Source organism: Strongyloides ratti, assembly GCF_001040885.1.
Source record: "Strongyloides ratti genome assembly S_ratti_ED321, chromosome : 2".
In the NCBI taxonomy this organism is placed as follows: Eukaryota; Metazoa; Nematoda; class Chromadorea; order Rhabditida; family Strongyloididae; genus Strongyloides; species Strongyloides ratti.
Genome location: NC_037308.1, coordinates 4,806,740 through 4,829,908, shown reverse-complemented (window position 1 = coordinate 4,829,908; position 23,169 = coordinate 4,806,740). Strand labels below are relative to the sequence as shown.

The 23,169-nt window shown below is 20.8% G+C and overlaps 7 protein-coding genes across 7 annotated transcripts; 5 read left to right on the top strand and 2 right to left on the bottom strand.

The window, feature by feature from the left end:
* Positions 1-168: 168 nt before the first annotated feature.
* On the top strand, positions 169-977 carry SRAE_2000154000 (Homeobox domain and Homeodomain-like and Homeodomain, metazoa-containing protein; the record flags this gene model as incomplete). The annotated part of the gene is made up of 3 exons (XM_024652504.1): positions 169-357; positions 467-799; positions 849-977. The coding sequence occupies 3 exons, from the start codon at positions 169-171 to the stop codon at positions 975-977; spliced, it is 651 nt and encodes a 216-aa protein (XP_024506074.1).
* A 1,222-nt stretch (positions 978-2,199) lies between these two features.
* Positions 2,200-3,676, bottom strand: SRAE_2000153900 (Hypothetical protein; the record flags this gene model as incomplete). The annotated part of the gene is made up of 2 exons (XM_024652503.1): positions 2,200-3,501; positions 3,563-3,676. The coding sequence occupies 2 exons, from the start codon at positions 3,674-3,676 to the stop codon at positions 2,200-2,202; spliced, it is 1,416 nt and encodes a 471-aa protein (XP_024506073.1).
* Positions 3,677-10,965: 7,289 nt separating this feature from the next.
* On the top strand, positions 10,966-11,259 carry SRAE_2000153800 (Protein of unknown function DUF2650 family-containing protein; the record flags this gene model as incomplete). The annotated part of the gene is made up of 1 exon (XM_024652502.1): positions 10,966-11,259. The coding sequence occupies one exon, from the start codon at positions 10,966-10,968 to the stop codon at positions 11,257-11,259; it is 294 nt and encodes a 97-aa protein (XP_024506072.1).
* A 289-nt stretch (positions 11,260-11,548) lies between these two features.
* Positions 11,549-12,299, bottom strand: SRAE_2000153700 (HAD hydrolase, subfamily IA and HAD-like domain-containing protein; the record flags this gene model as incomplete). Its single annotated transcript, XM_024652501.1, has 2 exons — positions 11,549-11,902; positions 11,952-12,299. 2 exons carry the CDS (start codon positions 12,297-12,299, stop codon positions 11,549-11,551), a joined length of 702 nt encoding a protein of 233 aa, XP_024506071.1.
* Positions 12,300-13,334: 1,035 nt separating this feature from the next.
* Positions 13,335-15,323, top strand: SRAE_2000153600 (Leucine-rich repeat flightless-interacting protein family-containing protein; the record flags this gene model as incomplete). Its single annotated transcript, XM_024652500.1, has 8 exons — positions 13,335-13,511; positions 13,602-13,628; positions 13,765-13,842; positions 14,177-14,638; positions 14,755-14,875; positions 14,936-15,015; positions 15,065-15,169; positions 15,225-15,323. The coding sequence occupies 8 exons, from the start codon at positions 13,335-13,337 to the stop codon at positions 15,321-15,323; spliced, it is 1,149 nt and encodes a 382-aa protein (XP_024506070.1).
* A 714-nt stretch (positions 15,324-16,037) lies between these two features.
* Positions 16,038-20,889, top strand: SRAE_2000153500 (Na+/H+ exchanger family and Cation/H+ exchanger domain-containing protein; the record flags this gene model as incomplete). Its single annotated transcript, XM_024652499.1, has 4 exons — positions 16,038-16,166; positions 16,221-16,396; positions 18,682-19,957; positions 20,005-20,889. 4 exons carry the CDS (start codon positions 16,038-16,040, stop codon positions 20,887-20,889), a joined length of 2,466 nt encoding a protein of 821 aa, XP_024506069.1.
* Positions 20,890-21,192: 303 nt separating this feature from the next.
* Positions 21,193-22,698, top strand: SRAE_2000153400 (tRNA-dihydrouridine(16/17) synthase [NAD(P)(+)]-like; the record flags this gene model as incomplete). Its single annotated transcript, XM_024652498.1, has 2 exons — positions 21,193-21,383; positions 21,423-22,698. 2 exons carry the CDS (start codon positions 21,193-21,195, stop codon positions 22,696-22,698), a joined length of 1,467 nt encoding a protein of 488 aa, XP_024506068.1.
* Positions 22,699-23,169: the final 471 nt, after the last annotated feature.

Here is a 23,169-nt window from a genome sequence, read left to right as displayed (position 1 = left end):
GAAGGTGGAAGGGCCGCCTATGTGAGGACCATATAATTTTGTACCTACCTTCAGTTATAACTTTATTTTAAATTACCTCTTAATTTTAGTATTTTGGAGTGAAGCAAAAGAAAAAAAAAACTACTATATTATTATTTACTGTTTTTGTTGATTTTTGTTATTATTATTATGAATTCTACCACTGGACAAAAGTCATTCTCCATTGACTCTATTGTATCTAATGGTACAGAAAATACAGGAAATGAAAATAAACATAATTTAAAAGAAGAAATGGCAAAATTTACAGCATTAATGAGTAAAAATACAACTATTCCCCAAACATTGTCATATTTTGATGTTTTAATGCCACATGTTCAGGTAAATTTAAATTATATACTTTTCTTTCTTTTTTTTTTAAAAAAAATAAAAAAGATACATAATAATTATCATTACAAAAATAATTTTATTTTATTATATTTCTTTTTAGATGGCATGTGCAAATCCTTTTTTATCTTCTACCAATAATAATAATAGTAGTAATAATAATCATGAGATACCATCAACTACAACTATTAATTTACAACAACGTTTATGGAATCAACATTGGTTAGAATTACTACAACATTCTATGATATCACCACAAAATGGTGATATTGCTCCGGGACTATTTTTACAACCATTGAAAAAAACTAAACGTATCCGGACTGCTTTCTCACCATCACAACTTATTCATCTTGAAAAAGCATTTGAATCAAATCATTATGTTATTGGAAATGAGCGTAAGCAGCTGGCATCTAGGTTATCCTTAACAGAAACACAAGTAAGATTTATTTATTTAACTAATGAGTCTAATTGGATATCCATTTCAGGTAAAAGTTTGGTTTCAAAATAGAAGAACAAAACATAAAAGAAATAAACATGGTGAAGGATACAAAAGTGGTGAATGTAGTCCAGTTGATTGTTGTCTTGATGAAATTGAAGAAGAGGAAGAGGAGTGAATTATAGTCAAGGAAAAAAAAATATCTCCACAAAATATCATCCAATGACAAGATATATATATATATATATATAAAATATCTCTTTGAGTGAGATCTTCTAAATGTAAATATAATTCTATTAAGACAACATAAATATTAGTTATTATTTAAAAATTATCCAATTTAGATACATAATAAATGCTTCATTACTGTAATAACTGTAATTTGATATATTATTATAATTTTAAAAGATCTCTCAATAATATATATATATATCCTCCTCTTTGCTATTATATGAGATATTTATATTATATACAATTAACTATTACTTTTATCATTTAATACCTATTTATATAAATGAAGAAGAGATAATAAAAATGATGAAATATTTGAATGTGAAAATACATTCAAATAAAAAAAAAAATTAAAGGTACTCTTAAAATTACAGTAATTGTATATTTAAAATAAATATAATTTTTTTTTCTTTTATAAATTTTATCATTATTATTTTATTAGATTTATCTTTTCTTATTATCTTTCATTATTACCTTCATTTAAAGATCCTTCATTTTCATTTTAGAATTTTAAAGTTCTTTTTAGAAATTTGATTCTCTTACAGAGGTTCTTTCTTTATGTCATTGGAACACTTTTTTTGAAGTAGTTGTTAACACTTGTTAATCTCTTTTATGAATTAGATATATACAAACAAATATATTTTAATAGATACTTATTTAGGATCATTTTACTTTACCGTCAACTATGTGGTGACAGACTTTGAAGTAGATATTAGGTAGATTGTTATATATTTGGAAAGGTTAATGTTGCCTAAAATAGTATATTTAAGTAAGATAATTGGCACTGATTGTGTAAATATTGTATCTTCCTCATAATAATAAGTATACTATATTTTAAGTACTTTGTCACGGTCAATAGTAGGATAAATGTTAACTTTCCTCTCCACCTAAATGCTTACTGTTAATAAGTTAGTTAACAAGATACTGAAGATGGATTAACACACTCATTCAAGAATATTTTCATATTTATTATTAATTATTAAATTTATTTAAACATCTGATTAATATTATTATTTTAATAATACTTTTATTGTTATAACTGTTAAGATGAGTTAAAGTATTTACTTATATCCACAAAATAAAAGTAAAAAAAAAACTTACTTTGTGTTATGTTAATAATATTATTAATTTAATTTATCTTATTTTTTTTATTTAAAAAAAAAACAATATTAAAGATTTAACAATGTTCCTTCTTCAATTAATGGTATTTGATTCCATTTATTTTTCATATTATTACTATATTCTTCTTGTCTTTTCATTAAACTACCAATAAATCTCCATATCAATGTATAAAGAATAATAGCTGATATTATAAGTATTAAAATCATTGCTTCCTCACCAAATGGTTCATGTAATAATAAATTTTTAAATTTTGTTGAATATTGATAATCATTATAATCACAATAATTAAAATTATTATTTGTTGCCATAAATGGACAAGAAGGTAATGGACATTTTAACATTTGTACTGTTGGTTTAAAATATGATCTTGTTTCATATTTTGTTTGCCTTGGTGAAATTAACCAATTCCAGATTGCTGTATGAAGGGTAGAAATTCCTATATCAGATAGATGTTTACAATCAATTGAAATAAAACTTAAATCAATCCATTCACCTTTAGTTTTATTTGTTTTAATAATTAATGGAATAAAATTATCCAATAAATTTATAATATTTACATTAAAATATTTTGTATTAAAGTATCTTGTTATATTTCTTTGTAATATTTGCCATGTCCATTCATTATAATTATTACAATTTAAACAATTATTTATTATATCTTTTTTTTTAAACCATGTTTTTGTAGCAAATTGACAATACTTATATGATTCTTTATATGTTTTCCAAATACTCATATCTTCATTTTTTAATATAACTATAAATGTTTTTATTGGAAGAGTATTTTTTATATAATTTAATGTTTCATATAATGTTGGTACAATATTATTATATAAATAATTTGTATTATTAGTATTTTTATAAATTTTTCCATATTTAGGTATAATATCTTGTATTGTAGGTGTTATTAAAATAAATTTCCATTTTTGATTATAATTAGGAATTTCTTTAATTCTCTCAGTTACTCTTTTAGCCCATTCTAATAAATTAATTTCACTTAATTCAATATGATTAATAATAACTTTATGAAATTCATCATCATTATTTGTACCTTTTTTAAAACCATCAATAAAATCTTTAAAAGTTGGATATTTTGAGTCTTCTGTTGTCTGAAGAAATTCATTTAAATTATCTAATGGTATATCAAAAAAACTTTCAGTCAACTTTTGTGGTATAAAATTTGAAAGAGAACCAATTTCAGTGTAAATATTTATCTGACCAGGAGATAAATATGATGTATCACTATAATACTGTAAATTCTTATTATTATTATCATATTCACATTTATTAAAATGTGATATCATTCTTTTATCTAAAACATTATCCTCCACCGCCATCTGATAATGATATTTCTATAATTTTTAAAATTATTTATATAATAATTATAAAAATAAAAAAAAAATAATAACTTACATAAATATTGATGAAATTTTCATTAATTAATGGAATATCATGATTAGTAATGTTATCATCCAAAGAAAAAACAATTAATAATAATGATAAAAATAATACAATATTTTTCAACATATTTTCTTTAAATAAAAATATACTATTTAATTTTAATACTTTAACTATACTAAAAATATCCTCATTTAACAATCTAAAAAGACACATTTAAAATTTTTAAAAATTAAGAAACGACTCATCAATATAAGGTTAACAACTATAAAACCACTTTTAATATATAAAATGTAAAATTTTTAATAACTCTCATATGGGGGTTTATTCACTGAAACATTTATAATGATTATTAAAAGTTATCATGGCATATAATATCACTACTAATAGTTTATTTTTATGAGTTAATGATGTACCTCCAAATTAGTTTATATCATATGTTTTAGTAAACTATGACTATAGATTATATGCCTTTTTAGAATTATATTATAATAAGTACAATGTCAAATTCATATATTATTATATTAATTATTTTATCTTAAATATTCTTTATATATATATATAAATATATCCACCTGGTTAATAAAAAAGTATAAAAATAAAATAACTTAAATATATATATATATATAACATTATTATAAATAATAAAATAAATATAAATTAACATTTTAAAATATAAAACAATGTTATTTAATAAAAAAGAATGAGATTTATATAAGATCATAAAAAAGTGAAACAATTTATTATATATGTATATATAAATTGTTTATCAAATAAAAACTATTAACAAGTAGAAATAAATAAAAAAAAAGTCACAAAATTAATTAGTAAAATGAAATAAAGTTCATTTTGTATGAATATTTGATAAATACAACTTCAGTTAAAAAGCTTAAAATTGTAACTAACCATAAATGTAAAAATTTTTTTTTTATATTAAGTACTTTAATATTATGTATATATATATATATAACTAAAAATTTTCCTACTTTATAATTTATGTCACTTTTTCCTTTTCAAACATTTCTATAATGTCTTTTAATAATCTTGATTTTTTTTTTAAAATATTCATAACATTTTATAAAAAAATTGAAGCATTTTAAGGGAATAAAATGTATTTAATTTGATGAATTATGTCAAAATGAGGGAAAAAAATTTTTTGTATAAATCAAAAAAGATAAAACAAAAAGATTTATCATGATAATATCATCAATCCTCAGGAGGGATAAGTTATTGCCAAAAATTTATATCCCTTATCATTTTATTTTGTATATTTAAAAAAAAAGGAATGTCGTTTAATAATAAAAAAAAATTTACATAGATATCAATATTTTTATAACATATATATTCAACTTTTAATCAGATAATATAAAAAGTTTTTTTTGTATAAAAAAAAAGTATATCTTTTTATATTTAACAATTGATAAAAAAAAAACATATAAGTAAAGTAATAAAAAATTATCCAAAAAAAAAGGTATGAAAATTAAATCAAATATATGAATGTAGGAAAAATTTTTCTACAACAAATAATTTTGATACCTTTCTTAGAAGAATTAAAAAAAATATATAAAGAAAAAAAGATATACATATATATATAAAAATTTTTTATCTAGACTAAGTAACACAAAAAAGATTAAAACTACATATATATTTTACTCTTGCAAACAAAATATCTAAAATTTTAAGTTTTTTATACTTTTTTCCTATTCACAAAAAACAAATCATTAAAAATTAAATTCTTGTCTTTTAAAATCATGAAGTAAATAAATACAAAATCTTTTTTTTTTATCCTTAAAAAAAATGTTTTTAAAAAATAATTAATATCAGTAAATATTAGTACAATAAACTATTAATAAATAAAAAAAATTGTTTTTTAAATATTGCAAAGAAAAAAACATACTAATAATTTTTACATTTAAATAGGAAAAAAAATTTTTTATTATTTATATATATATTTTTAAAAGGTGAAAAAAAAGTATATTGAAAAAACAAAAACATACACTTTATATGACATTTTTTTAAAAAAAAATACTATTTATAGTGGAATTGTTTAAATATTTTATATGAAGTTAATTATAATTTAAAAGAAGAATAACATTGAATTTTAAAATGATAGTTTATATATAAAAGATATCCAAAACGACAAATTACATATATGTTATTTTAGTTCATTTTTTTTTTATATTTAATGAAATAAAAACATGTCATATTAAAGATGTCTTCAATTTCATAAAAATTTATTGAAAGTTATAAGATAAATATTTATAGGATAACTAATATATCCTGGTCACCTTTTATCATTATATATACTGTATTTTTTAATATTTTAATTTTTAATCATATAATAACAAAATATAAGGTATTAATTAATTTTAAAATATATATAAACTAATTATTATTTTAAAAAAGCTTTTAATAGAAGATATTTAAGAATTCTTTAAAATAAAAATTTGTACAGGTCTCTTTTTACGGTCCATGTCCCAAATACTTATGGGCTGTAAAATATTTAATAAGACTGGTAAATATTAAAATTATCTGTAATTTTGTGGAAAATGAAGAGACATGCAAATTATTATTCAGTATAACTAATGCTTCTTTAAATGTCATGTTATATGGATTTGTTGTAATTATATTTGAAAAACTGTTATCTCAATTTTAATTATTAAAAAATATAAAAAAAAAATCATACGATTATTTTTTTTATCATTCTTTTAATTAAGTATAATTTTAATTATTTTCTTTTTTTTAATATATTAAAATATTTTATTTTTAATATTCATTGTAGTTGAAAAATTTTTTTTCACCTTATAAATGAGATATAATTTATCTTTTCCTGTTTTATTTCTTCAATTACCTTTGATACAGTGAAATTTTCATTTTTGACAAAAACAAATTATGCCAGTGTAAGAAAAAAATGTTAGGAATGTAAATAATTTAGACTTAATATATATATATACATTAACAATAAGAGATGAGTTAAAAAGATTAATGTAAATATAAACATAATAAGTTAGTATATAAATCACCTGTAAATTTGTTGAAATATATTTCTAATTCTTAAGTAGTCATTAAAAGTATATATATATTTTTTTTTTAAATTTATACTACTATTCCAAATCACATTAATTTTATCAATCATTCTTTGTGAAGTATCAAAATAATTTACAAAGCATGCCGTTTTATTCTACTATAATAAAAAATTTTCTTTATTATTAACAACTCAAAAGATTTTTTTTAATCAAACTTGAAATACAACATATAAAAATGGATTTAACATCAAAGAAATAAAAAGTCATTACTGTAATTAACTTTTTTTTTAGATTGATTGTCCTTTTATCTATATACTAAAATTTTAAATTTTATCTTGATTGATAATTAATGATTATGGTAAGATTTACCTTTGTCAAGGAAACTTTCATTTTATAAATGACATTACTTTTCTTTTTTTTTTTGTCATTTATGTCAATCTTATTTCATAAAGTAAAAGTATAAAACTTATTCATACTATACAAATTAACAATTAATTTTATTTTATTATTCTCATTTTAATTTTATTGTACTATATTCTTTTCTTCCGTTATTTAATTAACCAACTTACTTTATATGACTTGTAATTCTAAAAGTTTAAATTTTTTTTTTGTTATCATCTTGTTTAGAAAGATAATTAAAAAAAAATATCAAAATAAAAAAGTGTAAAGGTGATGTTATAGATAACTCAGAAGTTATAAGAAATAACAAGTTAATTAATATTTCATTTATTCAATCATTCCTCATACTATATATTTATCATATAAAATTATAATTTATAGGTATATTATAAAATAAATAATTAAGAAAAAAAATAATGAACAATATAAACATTATGACAACAAAAAAAATTATCTTAATATTTTAAATTGATAACATAAAATTTTTTTTTTTCACTCTCAATAAAAAATCATTGTAAATTTATTTTATTTTTTAAATTTTAAGTAATTGTTTTTTTTCCCTCTTAACATTAATAGAAATTATTTTTTTTTATAATATAATATTTTAAATAATTAATATCATATTATTATTTATATTTGAAAAAAAAAAATATCTCATTCTTTAATTTAGCGTTACTTTTTGTTGATAATTTTTTTTATAAAAGTAAAAAATATATAAATAATGTAATTTAATATGTATATTATAGCTTTGTAAATATCAAAATAATATCATGATAATATAATTAGAATAAAAAAATTTTCAAAAAATTTATGTAACAAAAAAGTGAGTAAGAATGTACTATTAAAAATCTTAGTTAAAATATATATAATTTTTAAACAAAATCTATTTGAATGTTTGTATAAACTTTCATACAACAACATTTTGTCTTTTTTCTTTTTTTTTTTTTGTCATATGAAATATTAATTTAAACAATTGTTATTTATTAATTTTTGTCAAAAAATAAATTTTTATGTAAAATAGATAAAGGAGTCAAATTTGACTACATTTATAAAAATATTTTAGATGTAATATAATAATATTTAGTGTTATCTTATTAATTTTTTTACTTTATAATGATTTATTAAAGTTATATGAAATATGATGTCCTTGTGATAATATTATTTTTATAAGTATTCTTCTTAAATTTCATTCAAAACACATTTCTAATTTGATTGTTTGAAATAAAATATTATCTTTCTTCTTTATAAAAGTTTCATTTTCATGAAAACAAATTTTATCTATACTTTTTTTTTCCTGATACTAGATAGAAAATTTATATTATATAAGACAACATCTAGTAGTTATCTTAAGTAATAGCTAAAAAAACATTATCTTCAATTTCTAAAAAACAAGAGTTTATTAAAATTAGCACTATAAGATATTATTATTAATACATGTAAAGTGAATAAGGTCAAAACATAATAATATAAAATAATTATGAATATAATTTTTTTTTTCTTTAAAACGTCATATACTTTCTTTTTTTTTAAGTTTATGAAAAATGATAAAAAAAAATAGTTAAGAATCTTCATTAATTTCTTAGTACTTTTTTATGATTATTAATATACTTTCTCTAACCACAATATCACAACATATTTCATTGAAACTATAGATATAGTTGAAAAGGAAAGTAATATATTTTAAATTTGCCATTACACATCATTGAAATGACAAATTTTACATATTTAAATAAATTGTACCACCACAATAACACTTTACAGATCTTTTATTACTAAACTTCTGTTTTAAATATATCTTTTCTGTTATATTTTGACAAAAGAGATAAGTTGTTTTACTACTTTCACATTTAATAAAATATTTATGTAAAAATTTATTTGAAAATTCTTTCTTGATTATTGTATTAATTATTATCCAGAAATTTAACGTATTTATATTTTAATAGATTTTTTTTTCTTCTATTTTATATTTAACTTTCTTTTATACTTAAGAATAATAATGTTTAATTTAAATTTAAAGAAAAGTTTTTGTAGGAAAAAAAAAAATTCCCTCAAAGTATAATTTAAAGATTTAACGATAGTTGAGAATTGTATAGGTAAATAAAAAGACGTTCTATCTAAAGATTAACAAATATAATATAAAATTATTTAAAACATTTGTATATTTCGCTATAGATAATAAATAATATCTTAAATTAATCATTTTTTTTTAACATTTTTTAATGTAATATTTTCTTTTGATAATATATAAAATTTAAACGATAATAAGGATATTTTTAATACACATCATTACACTTTGAATGATGATTATTAATCAAAATTAGAATGATAAATGCTGTAAAGTTTATATCTCATTTTTCTATGTATAAACTTTTTTTTTTCTTTTATCAAATAACCGTTTTCGTAAAAAGATGGTTAAAGGAAAAATACGAAATACAGTTAAATTGACACATTTATAGAATGTATAAATAAAAATATTTTATGACTTTTTAAATTGTAATGTTATTTTGCCCTTATTGATATTTTATAATAGTTAACTTCAAAATACTTAAAATTTATTTTAACATTTATTATTATCAAACTTTCTTTTTTTTTACTACATCATCCCCTAATTTGATTGTTTGTATCTGTCTACTAAAATGATCAAGTTATATTATTTTGAAAAATTTACCTTATTTATAACAGTTTTCCAATTTTATATATATTTTGTATAAACATTCAACACATTCATTATTACACTTAATTGATAGTGGTTCATTCATGATGTCTCATATTTTATACATATATATATATATAAATTAATATCTATTTTAGATATACATATACGTATATTCTACATTAACTCAACCTTTTCTAATTCATCTTTTTCAAAATATTTTTATTATAAATTTTTATATATATATAATATATGTTATTGCGCACCATAACTTCCCCATTATATATTCACCTACTATATGCCTAAAAATTCTATTATTCATCTTCTTTTGTAAAAATTAAATCAATACATATTAGGAAAAAAAAAAAGAAGAAAAATTTAATAGTAATTTTAAATATATTTTACTTTTTATGATATTCTTATAATATATTCTTTTAATTCTCATGAAATTTAAAGTATTAATAAACTCTAAGACACTATTCTTATTATATTTTAAAGAATATATATTGAAAAAAAGATAATTTTTTTTTAATCTAATAACATAAATATATATATATATATTTTATGTATGCAAAATAAAATAAAAGAAAAAATTATTATTATTCATTTAATATATATATATATATATATATATATATATATATATATATATAAGTATATTATCAATTAAGAAGGTTTTTTAATAACCTCTTATTATTATTATTTTGTTTCTAAACCAAATATTTTAATACATTTTCTTCTATGTCTGATATAAGATATATATAAATATATATACTAAAAAATTAATCTGATAATGATAAGTGTTAATATATTTATACATTACATATGTTTTAATTTCATATAAATTTAAAATAATTTCATTTTCTAATGTTGCAATTGAAAATTACATTTGTATTTTTAATATTAAATGTAATTTCTATTTTTGAAGTACAAATATATTGTATTTTTTTTAGCTACCTATCTTTAAGATATATATGATAATAATCTAAAAAAAATGATGGTATTTTTAAAATTTTAATTGCCATTAAATGGTGATTGTTAGATAAATATATATAGCTTGACATAAAAAACTTTTTTGTATTATATAACTACTATATATGGATTTTTATCCAAGTTTTACGTGTAAAAATATATGATACTATATATACTATGACAATATAAATATTTTAAAATTTTTACTTTCATTCATTGTAATATTTTGTTGTTTAGTATTTTTGTATTTTATAACTATAATTGTTATCGTTTGTTTTTTTTTATTTATAAAATTTTTTTGATTTCAGAATTGACTTTCAATAATGAAATTTGTTTATTTTACACCGTGCTTATTATTTGGAATATGTATGCTTTCAATACTTGTTACGGAAACAAATGCAGATTCAAAATTAATTGATGAAGTAAAATCTCTTAGTCCTATGGAATTAAAGGACTCAGCACTAGGATGTCCAATTCCAGTTGTTGGAGCAGCCTGCCCAGAATCAAATGCCCTTTATTATTTTAAATGTTGTGGAAAATTACTTGACTCATGTTGTTTTAGACTTCAAGATTGGGTTATTGTTCTCTTACTTGTTATGGCTGTCTTAACTGTTTTGGCAATCGTCTTTAATATCATTAGATGTATCTTCTGTATGGGTTAGAAATAATTTACAAAAAGAAGACAAATTTGTGCTTTTATCAGTATATTATAATACTAAAACTTTTTTATGTACAACATGTGCCTCTAGGGTAAATCATCGTTGATATTTACCTAAAACATTTTTTATTTTACGTAGTGTAAAATATGGTAAAATTATTCACCATTAACCATCTAATTTTCATGTTTTTCTTTTGTATTGTTCATATCCTGAACATACAAAATTTTATTGTAATCTTTTTTTTTGTATGAATAAATGATTTTAAAAATGTTTATTTTATTTTTTTTTTAATTTATTCTTTTTTATTAATAAAATAAAGATTGTCTAGTGAGTTTATTGAAATTTGATCACCGCTATCATTTAATAATAAACCTTGACCGCCAACATTAATAATACTTTGATAGTCTTTAGTTAGATTATCACCAATATGAAGGATATCTTGTGGAGAACAGGATAATCTTTGACATAAGGTAAGAAAAACAAGTTTATTAGGCTTACTAATTCCTATTTCACTACTAATTAAATACTCATCAAAATAATTTTCATCTAATAATTGATATAAAATGTTTCGAAGTCTTGAATCAGAATTAGAAACAACAGCTAATTTATAACCATTACTTTTTAAGTATTGAAGTATTTTTGGAGTCTATGAAAAAAAATATTTTAATAATAATTTAAAAATATTTCCAGGTTACCTGATTATTTATCAATTTATAATGCTTAGAGGTAGACAATTCATCAAACAACCTATCTACAAATGCCATTGAATTTTCATTTTTTTGTAAATCACAACATTTATGAATAAGATCACCCCACCAATTTTTTGGACTACATTTCCCATGACCATAACAAGGTAAGTCATTTTGAAGAATTTTCATGTGCTCTCTAAATGTTGAATCTATTTTGTTGGCATTCAATGATAATCCAAAATCTCTTCCAACAATTGAATATATTAAGCCTGGTGTACTTTTTAATCTGATTATTGTATCAGTAACATCAAAAGATATAACTTTAACAAGTGATTTGTCAATTGATTTCAACATTTTTATAATAAAAAGACTGACTTAAAAATGGAGAGATTTTTAATGAAAAAATATATATAAAAAATTAGAAAGTATAATAATTTTTATCAATATAGTTAAACTTTATTTTAAACTCTTAAAACAAAATCGTTTTATAGAAATATAAGTGTTTTTGTAATATGTGTCTATTTGTAAAAATATATACATTATAGTTTTACTAGTGATAGCAATATTTTCTTTATCAAATAATATACATGTAATTTTTAGTAAAATTTACTTATTAAATTTTTTTTTTCTCTCTTAATGTTTATTAAATAATAATAATTTAAGAGAAATATTTTATAAACTTATTAATTTATGTATTTCATTTTTTTTTTAATATAAATATTATTTGGCAAAAAAAAAGGATATAATATACTTTATTTGATTATATATCTGAATGTTAGATCAGAGTGTTTCCATCGATTAGTATAGGGTCCTATTGTTAAGGGTATTTTATATGTTTAATCTCGAGCATCATCTTTAATCTAATATGCAAAATATTAATAATAGTAATATCTGTTAAAAGAATTAAAACATTGATTAACTTTTTAAACATACTCTAAAGTGGAAAGATTAATTTTTGAAGTAAACATTTCTAATATTTGGCTTATTTTAAAATAAAAAAATGTTTAAACAAAAAAAAAATACTTTTTTTATTTAAATAATCTTGTAATTTTTATTGTTTTTTTTTTCAAAATATATAAGATAAAATTATTTTTAATATAATTAACTTTTCGTGGTAGGACCAATTGCGTCCACTATTCGAGACATCAACCATTCTTTGTAGTAATAAGATAGATAGATAAAAGAATAGATCTATTCTTTGATATTGTTATTTTTCATTTAATTTATCTATAAGTGTCATTATTATTTCATTTACACATGTACAATATATGTATTTTAACACATCATAAATAGAGTGGAATAAAATTATTTATTAATATTTCTTTTTTTTTTGTTTTTTTGTTGTAGATATATAAGTTATTGTTGCTTAAATAAAATTATACCAAAATAATGTCCAGTTATACACCATCATCGGGTAGGAGACGTGCTATCTCCAAAAATGTAGCAGAAGAAAAAGTTTTTGATAAAATAACAAAAGATGCAGAAGAAAGAATGGTTAAGAAACGTCTGGCTCGGGAGGAAGCAAGGCAAATACGAATGGAACAACTGGAAAAACAGATACGTGCAGTAAGTTTTAAAAAATTTTATCATTTAAATTGTTTAAAATAAAAAAAAAAATTTTTTTTTTCTCAACTTAATATTAATTTTTTTTTTCAGGGTGATAATAATTATACAGATGAAACGGTAGGTAATTTGATCTTTTTTTAAATGTATATGTAGCATGTCACACATACGCACAATTATACCTTGTATATGAAATATAATATTTGCATGAGTATGAAAAAAAATTAATCAATCTTTTGTTTTAAAACTTTTACAGAGGAGAGGATCTGTTACCTCTAATAAGAATGCTTCTATGGAATACAGTGATGAGAATGAAGAAATTGAAAATTTAAAGGTTAGATTAACATACTATCTATTAAACATTTTTATTTTAATATTTTTTATTTAAAAACAATATAATTAGTTTTTATTATTGTTATAATAACAATAATAATAGAAATGAATTGAAAAGACACATCTTAAATATTGTCTTTAAAATTATACTTTATATGTATAAAAATATTGATAATTTTGTGAATTGTGAAAAATAATGTGTTTTAACAATGAAGAATGATATGTTTGTTTTTAATTTCTTTTATATTAATAATAATTCTTTTTCTTGTCCTAATAACTTTCTTTTTTCACTTTTTTTTTTTTATTTTAAACATATTTTTTTTTTTTAATTATAGGATAAGGTTCTTGAATTAGAAGATAAATTTCAACGTGCAATGTATATGTATTCCCAATTGGATAACGAAAAATCAGCCTTATTATATGAAATAGATTTATTAAAAGATGAGATGGAAGAAAAAGATATTATCGTTCATCAGGCAATGCATGAGTGTCGTGAATTAACGAGTGAAGTTAAAACCTTAAAAAGGACCATAGAAGGATTACTGGCAACACAGCAGGCTTTAAAAAATGACATCGAAATTAGAGATAATATTATTAATGAAAATGGTTTAGTATTGGTAGAACAGGAGGGCAATGATGAAATGTCAGAAGTTTCTGGAACCAGTTCACACGAGTCTTCATTACAATTACCAATAACTAAGCCATTAGTATTCTCTCAAAAGACATTAGGATTAGTTGAGAAAAGTGTTCCCGGTAGTAGTAGCATTGATGAGAAGGTTAAAAAATTAATTGATATGGTATGTTTGACTCTTTATTGTTATTGATGTATTGATAGTTAGTGATAACAATTTTTGACATTTTTTACGCTTAATTACTTATTAATAAAATGATAATAATTTTTTTTTTCTAACAGAATAAAAAAATGCGTCAACAACTGGAGGAGGCTGAACAAACATTGTACTCCTCTAGAAGAGCCCGCCAATCCGAGCAGATATCTTCATCCACCATTGGACCATCTAATGATGATGGAGCAAGTATGTTTTTCAAATATATCAAAATAAAAATAGTACAATGTAATTATTTGTTTTTTATAGGAGAAAATTGCAAACAAATTGGTGAACTAAGATTTAAATTGCAAGAAGTTGAACGTGAAAACACAAATCTTCAGGGTAGTGTAAGTATACTATTAAAATGATAAATTCTTTCTAATAAAGCTATTTTAGGTTATGAGGTTAGAAAGTCAAATGAAAAGATACAAGGGAAATGCTGAGCAATTAGAAGTAGAAGTAGCTGAAATCAAATCTCAAAATAGGCAACTTAAAAAAGAGGTTTGTAACTTTTTTTTAGACTTTTTAATACTAAGTATAAATAAATTTTTTATAGTTGCGTGACAAGGAGAATGCTTTAGATGAGGCCAAGGAAACGAGTAAACATCTTCAATCTCGTTTAGACAAACTCCGGAACAACAGAAGAGGATTATAAGAGTTTGAAAAAAAGAAGATCAGGAACTATTTGATAAAATTAAATAGTTTTATGTTATAAGAATAACTTTTGTTAGTAGTCTTTATAAAATATGGAATTTTTATTCAAAACTATCTTTGTACATTAAATAAAAAGTACTAATTCATTGAGAAAATTATGTTTTATTTTTTGTTACCATGAAATCACGATATACAATGTTAAATGTTTCTTTTCATAAAATATTCTCTTTTGAAAATTGCAAATATTTTCTTTAATAATTTCAGAGAAAAAAGTACATTTATTTATGTATTGTTTAATTCTTTTTTTAAATATTTTGCATAAATATTTTTTGTTTTTTTTTTAAATCAGTTGTGAAAATTTAAAATTTTTGTTAGTTGGTAAATTTAATTATGATATTTTTTAAGAATGAACAAAAAAGAAAACACCCACTAATTTCATGATAACTTCTTTTATGATAATTATTTTTACTAAAGATACTAATCCTTACTACATTATCATGGAAAGACATAAATTTCTTAAGAAGGCGGTGATAAGATTTAGTTATAATAAATGTATATAGAGGCGGGATTGAATTTTAGTTGTATTTTAAAATAAGATTCATTATAGTTGTTATTATTACTTTTCCTCAAATATCTACTTCCAACGTAGAACTGTCAATTTTTGTTTATTTTTTTTTTACATTTTATATTTTTTAGACTTATCAAAATTTACATTATGACTAGAGGTACAAAAATATCAACTTACATTCTTTTTATAATTTTCATTATTGGTTTAACGGTAACTTGGTCATCAATTATTGAAGCTATTCCAATTCATGAAAGAAATCCAAACAATTATATAAAAGTAAGATAATTAATTCTTAAAAAAAGTATAATTAATGTTATAAATATATTATAGACTTTTTATCCATATGAATTTTATAATTCACCATATAAAAGAGGAAATGCCGAAATAATGAATGGACTTCTTGCTATGGATTTGGGACAATTATCAGCTGTAGGAAAACGCTCCAATGCAGAACTTATTAATGGTTTGATTGGAATGGATTTAGATGGCTTATATTCGGCAGGAAAGTGAAATTAATCATTCTATAAAATTTTTCGTCATCAATTACTATATAAAATTTGTTAACTTTTTGTGAGATGCAATTACTTAATCGTTTAAAATAAGAATACAAATTAGTTCAATTGAAATAATCCTATGAATAAATCTCTCTTTAAATGGTCTAACTTGAAGTATTTTTAAAAATAATTTTTCTTTTATTATATAAATTTTCTTAACAAAAATATTTAGGAATGATTAAAGAAATATATATATATACAAATATCTAATTTTGGTATTATGATAATTTTTTTATCTAATATATTATTGAGAGTGTTGATAAAATGATTTTATAACAGCATCATATTTTTTTTTTTTTGTATGCAGCTTAATTGCTTAAAATTTTATCTACATGTTTATTATTATATATTTTCTTTTTAATCTCATAATTAAATAAACTTTTAATGATGAAACTTTTTTTATTTGAATTTCTTTTTTTTTTTTAAATTAAAAAATTAAGATAATTAAAGATAAAATTATGATAAGGTTTCATTAACTATAAAAATTTTAAAATTTCAAAATGTCATATGTATTGTATATAAATAAAATAAATTCTGTCATAAAAATATAAATTCTTATAAATAATTACTAGAATATGTAATTAATATTCAAAAAAAAAATTTTTTTTTTTTAATATATAAAAAAAGGTAAATTATTTTTTAAAGTTATAAATATAAATAATTGCACAAATGTTAATATCTACATATACTATTGAGATTATATCTGTGATTTAAAAACGGAGTTTATTAACATTAAGTATTATGAAAAAAATTAAGTAAAAAATTTTTCTAATTTAAATTTGAATTTCATTAAAATTGATATATTTAAAGAGATGACATCATATGTGAAAAAAAAATTGAACTAGTTCTTGTACTCTAAAAGAATATAGTATCATTTTAAATAGTAAAATATTTTATCAATTTACTTGGTAAAATTTAATTAAATTCAAATTTTACGCATAATTAAATACAATAATTTTTTTAAGTAAAGATAAAAAAAATTAGTTACATAATATCTTTAAATTATATTAAGGACATCAATATAATAATCGACCCAAATCTACAAGTAATGTTTTCTCATTTTTACATAAATGCATCGTTAATTATTATATTTTTATAATTAGAAAAGCCGAATTTGTTGTTATAGTAATTGATGATATAATGACAACATACATTTCTATAGTAATCTGACACTTTTAATTAGATCAAAAATATAATTTTCAATCACAAAATGTATCTTTGTAGCAGATTACAATATATGTATATATATCTTTATATATATATATATCTATTTATTTCTATCCTAACATTATTAATATTATTATTTATATCATTTTATACATGTATATATACTTTTAATAATTAAATTATAATATAAAATGTAAACATACTTAATCAAAAATATTGTCATATAAGTTCTTACGCCATAAATAATTTATTTTCATGTTCTTTTTATAATAATTATAATTGTATCAAGAAAAAATATTGACGTTTATTTTTTTTAAAATGCTTATTATAATAATGTGGTAAATTAGTTATAATAAATTAATTATTAATATATTTTTTTAATAGATTTAACAATTATTTTTTTTTCATTATTCTTGTTTTTTAAATGTTATTTTGAAATAAAATGTTTTGTTCATTTAACCAATATTTGACAAATTAAAAAGTACATATATTTAAAAGTAAATTGTTCTAAATCTTTAACAATAACATCATTTAACCTTAAGCAATTAAATTTGTACTTGAAAATTGATCATTTGATAGAATTAGGTGATTTATATATTTATCTTTATTTATTACTCTAATGAAGGGTAAAATTTAAAAAATTAACCATAAATTTAATAAAATACATTTTATTATATCAATATAAATAACCACACTTTTACTTTTAAATTTTATCTCTAATCTTTTCATACCTGTTATCATATATTTATAAATATATCTACAATCATTTAATATTTCAGTAATATTAACTGTATCTATTTATATATTATTATGTGTTGTTATAAATAACTATTACTTTCCATTTTTTATACTTCATAAAATTTTAATAAAAAAAAAATATTTTTTAGTAATTGTTAATTGTTGTTATGTAATAATATAATTTCAGATTTTTGATAAAAAGAATATTAAAATATTTAATAGTGTATAAAGTATCTCCGATTTATACTTATTTAAAAAAATTTCAAAATGGGGGTTTACAAAAGTACATTTAATTATATTATCTTTTATTATATTACTTTACTATTATTAAGTGTTACATATGGTAATGAAAATACTACAATTCAAAATGGATCTGAATATCATATTTTTTCAAATAATTTTAGTCATGTTTCAACACCATATACTGTATCAATGTGGTTGATAATTGCTGCTGTTGCAAAAATTTTTTTTAATATTTCTAAAAAATTTTCAGATACCTTCCCAGATTCTGCTCTTCTTATTGTTGTTGGGCTTATTTTAGGATTTGTACTAAAAAAAATTCATGTTGATTCAAGTATTTTTACTTTAGATTCAACAACATTTTTTATCTTTTTATTACCTCCAATTATTTTTGATGCTGGGTATTTTATGCCAAATAGAGCACTTTTTGAAAATGTTGATTCTGTATTACTATTTGCCGTTGTAGGAACTATTTTTAATACTATTTGTATTGGTTCTTCTCTTTATACTATTGGATATATGGGATATTTTTCACTTCCATTTTCAATATTTGAAATATTATGTTTTTCTGCATTAATATCAGCAGTTGATCCAGTTGCCGTTATTGCTGTTTTTGAAGAGATACATGTTAATGAATTTTTATTTATTAATTTATTTGGTGAAGCATTATTTAATGATGGCGTTACAGTAGTTCTTTATCAAATGTTTAAACAATTTTTGTTAATTGGTACTGAAAATGTAACACCAATGGATTATGTTAAAGGTGGTATCTCATTTCCTGTTATTGCTTTTGGTGGTACAATAATTGGAATTATCTTTGCATTTATAGTTTCTCTATTAACAAAATATTCACAAAAAGTTGTTATGATGGCACCAGTTTTTGTTTTTGTTCTTCCTTACTTATCTTATCTTACTGCTGAATCTTTTGGTTTGTCATCTATTTTAGCAATTACATCATGTGGTATGCTAATGAAACAATATGTTAAAGAAAATATTACTCAATCTGCATCTTCTTCTGTTAAATATTTTGTTAAAATGTTTGCACATTCCTCAGAAACGGCTATTTTTATGTTTCTTGGATTATCAACTATATCTAGTGGAAAACATCATTGGGATACAGCATTTATTGTTTGTACTTTAGTTTTTTGCCTATTTTTTAGAGCAATAGGAATTATTGTACAATGTTGGATACTTAATAAATTTAAAAAAGAAAAGTTTTCAGTAGTTGATCAATTTGTTCTTAGTTATTCTGGTTTACGTGGGGCAATTGCTTATGGTTTAGTTGTTAGTTTACCAGATAATATATTAGCCAAAGATATGTATGTAACAGCTACTGTAGCAGAAATTTTTTTCACAGTTTTTGTTCAGGTATATATAATTGTTTTTAATTATTATAAATATATGAGTATATTTAGGGAATAACTATAAAACCACTATTAAATTTTTTAGATGTTAAAAAAAAAGATGACAGAGAAAAAACTATGCTTGAAACTGTTTACAGTAGATATTTTGATTATGCTGTATCAGGAATAGAAGATATAGCTGGTTTGAAGGGTAAAAATTTTTTTAGAGCTTCCTTTGAAAGACTAAATGCCCAAATATTAAAACCATTGTTCATCAGAAAAGCAAAACGTGGAAAATTTGATGCTTCACATATTATAAGAACATTTAAAAAAATAACCATTGAAGAGGCGTTAAAAGAAAAAGAAAATAGACCAAATGAAAGACAAAAGAGTGCATTATTTTTTACAACATCGGGAGGAATTCCAAGTCCAATTAATGCTAGTATCAACTTAGGAAATAAAATTACAGGGACATTAGAAGTTGAAAAAGCATTAAGTAGAATAAACTCTATACGTAGTAAAGGGACTTCAATAATTTCTGAAAAACAAAAGAAAAATACATATCAAGATATTGAAGATGAAAATAGAAAAGAAATTCTTAATGAAATATTAAAATATTTACCAAATGAAACAACAGCTGAAATTTTAACAAATTCAATTTTGATTAAATTAAACAAAACACTAAATGATATGGCATTTTCATATAATTATGATGACTCTGATGATTCTGATATTGAAGATAATTATTTAAAATCAATGCAAAAAAAAGAATTACATCATATATTGTCACATGAGAGATTAAACACACTTAACTTTGATAGAAATGATGAAATAGATAGTAATGACAACAAAAGAAGAACAAAATCAGTTCTAAATACGGTTTCACCTGTCAATAGACCACGATCTTCAAGTATTTCATTTAACTTTGGAGGAAAAAAAAGTCATGAATATGCCTAGTCATAATAAGATTTTTTTTAAAATTATATAGTTTAAAATAAATACTTTTTTTTTTATGAATTTTTAACCAAAGATATCATTTTTTTATAAATTGTTACATTAAAAAGTTTTTATATTACGTAGATCAATAAAAATTATCATTAAAGTTGTAATTTCATTTTAAAACTACTTTTCTTATCAATAAAAAAAGTTTTTAAAAAAAATCCACTTCACTCCAAATTTTTAATAAAGTCGTGTTAGGATATACCAACACTTTTAAATTTATTATTTTTTTTTTATAATAATAGCATTCTTGACAATTTAATGGCAAATTCTGAAGAAACTGTAACACTTGTTGACAATGAAGAGGTTGATTTTATTAATGTACCCCAAATTATGATACTTTCAAATGAATTACCAACATTTGATGAAGATTTTCAACAGGCTAAAAAAAATTATTGGAAAAATAAAATAAAAAATATAAAAAAGGTTGTTGCTCCAATGGTAGATCAAAGGTTTGTTGTAAAAATTGTTATTTTATAAATTTTTTTTAGTGAATTAGCATTTCGTATGCTTTTACGTGACAATGGTAGTGACTTGTGTTACACTCCAATGCTTCATGCTCAATTATTTACTACTAATTCAACTTATCGTAGTACTGCATTAGCTTCTTGTTCTCAAGATCGACCATTAATTGTTCAATTTTGTGCTAATGATGCACGGACATTTGTTGATGCTTGCCGAATGGTTGAAGGTATATGTGATGGTGTTGATTTAAATTTAGGATGTCCACAAATTATTGCTAAAAAAGGTCATTATGGAGCATATTTACAGGAAGAACCTGAACTTATCAGAGATATGGTTTCGTTATGTTATAAACATTGTAGACTTCCTATATCTGTAAAAATTCGTCGACTTGATACAGATGAGGAAACATTAGCTTATGCAAAAATGCTCGATGAGGCAGGAGCATCATTGTTAACATTACATGGTAGGACAAGAGATATGCGTGGTCCTCATACAGGAATTGCTGATTGGAATATAATTAAAAAAATTAAAGAATCATTAAGTATTCCTGTTATTGCTAATGGAAATATTCAAATGCCAGGTGATGTTGAAAAATGTATTAATGAAACCGGTGCTGATGCTGTAATGTCTGCTGAGGGTATCTTAAGTAATCCAATGTTATTTAATGAAACATTAGAAGTCAACTTTAAAGTTTGTCTTTTATACTTAGATTATGCAAATAAATATAGAGCTAATTTAAGTGCTGTTAGAGCTCATGTTTTTAGAACTTGTCATTATTCATGGTTAGTATATAATGATTTACGCGATAGAGTTGCACATGCTTCATCAATTGAAATGTTTGTAGATATTGTTAAAGAACTTGAAAAAAGAATCATTCAAGATAATCCTGACAAAGATTTTACCAAAGAAAGTTGGTTATCTTATAAAAAACCAGAACACGATAACTTTTTCGATGAAATTTTTGCTTTGCCACATTGGTTTTCCAAACCATATATTCGTCCGTTTACCGATGACACAAAACCTTCATCAACTGAATACCGTGCCACAAGAAGAGATAACTTAGCAAAAATTGCTGAACTTGCTGGTCTATCTAAAAGATATGTAAGAAAATGTCTTAAACGACAAATTAAAGTACCAGGATTAGATGGAGAAATAGAACAGAAAAAAAAATATATCAAATGTGAAGAATGTAATTCACCAGCTGGAACACAATGTGATCATACATTATGCAAAAAGTGTTGCAAGGCTAGATGTAAAACTGAGTCAATTGTTTGTAAAATCCATTTTAAAATTAAAGTATAAAAATTTCTTTAATGTATATAATTTGTATTTATATGTTTTGTATATAATATTGTTAATTTGTTATATAGTTATTTGTTAAAAATAAATAAATTTATATTAAGCCTAACTGCAGTAACTATAAAATATTGTCTTTAAACTTAAACAAGGAATTAACTTTTCATTATTTTACAATATCCATTTTTTTCTAAATATATGTATATTTATAAAAATATTAAGAAAACTTTGGTCTAGAAATAATTTCAATAAAAATCGGTAAACGATTGTCTAATTTCGTGATAAAATTGGTTCTAAAAAAACATGAAAAATAAAATATAATGAATTTAATTAATATCTTCTTACCCAAAGTCTATTTTTTTTAAAATTATTTATTAAAAAAATTGTATTATAAAAAAAATCATTAACCTAACTTTTTGGAAAAATTATGAACATTTTTGTTGTGACAATTAAAAATTTTATATTTGTTATGAATCA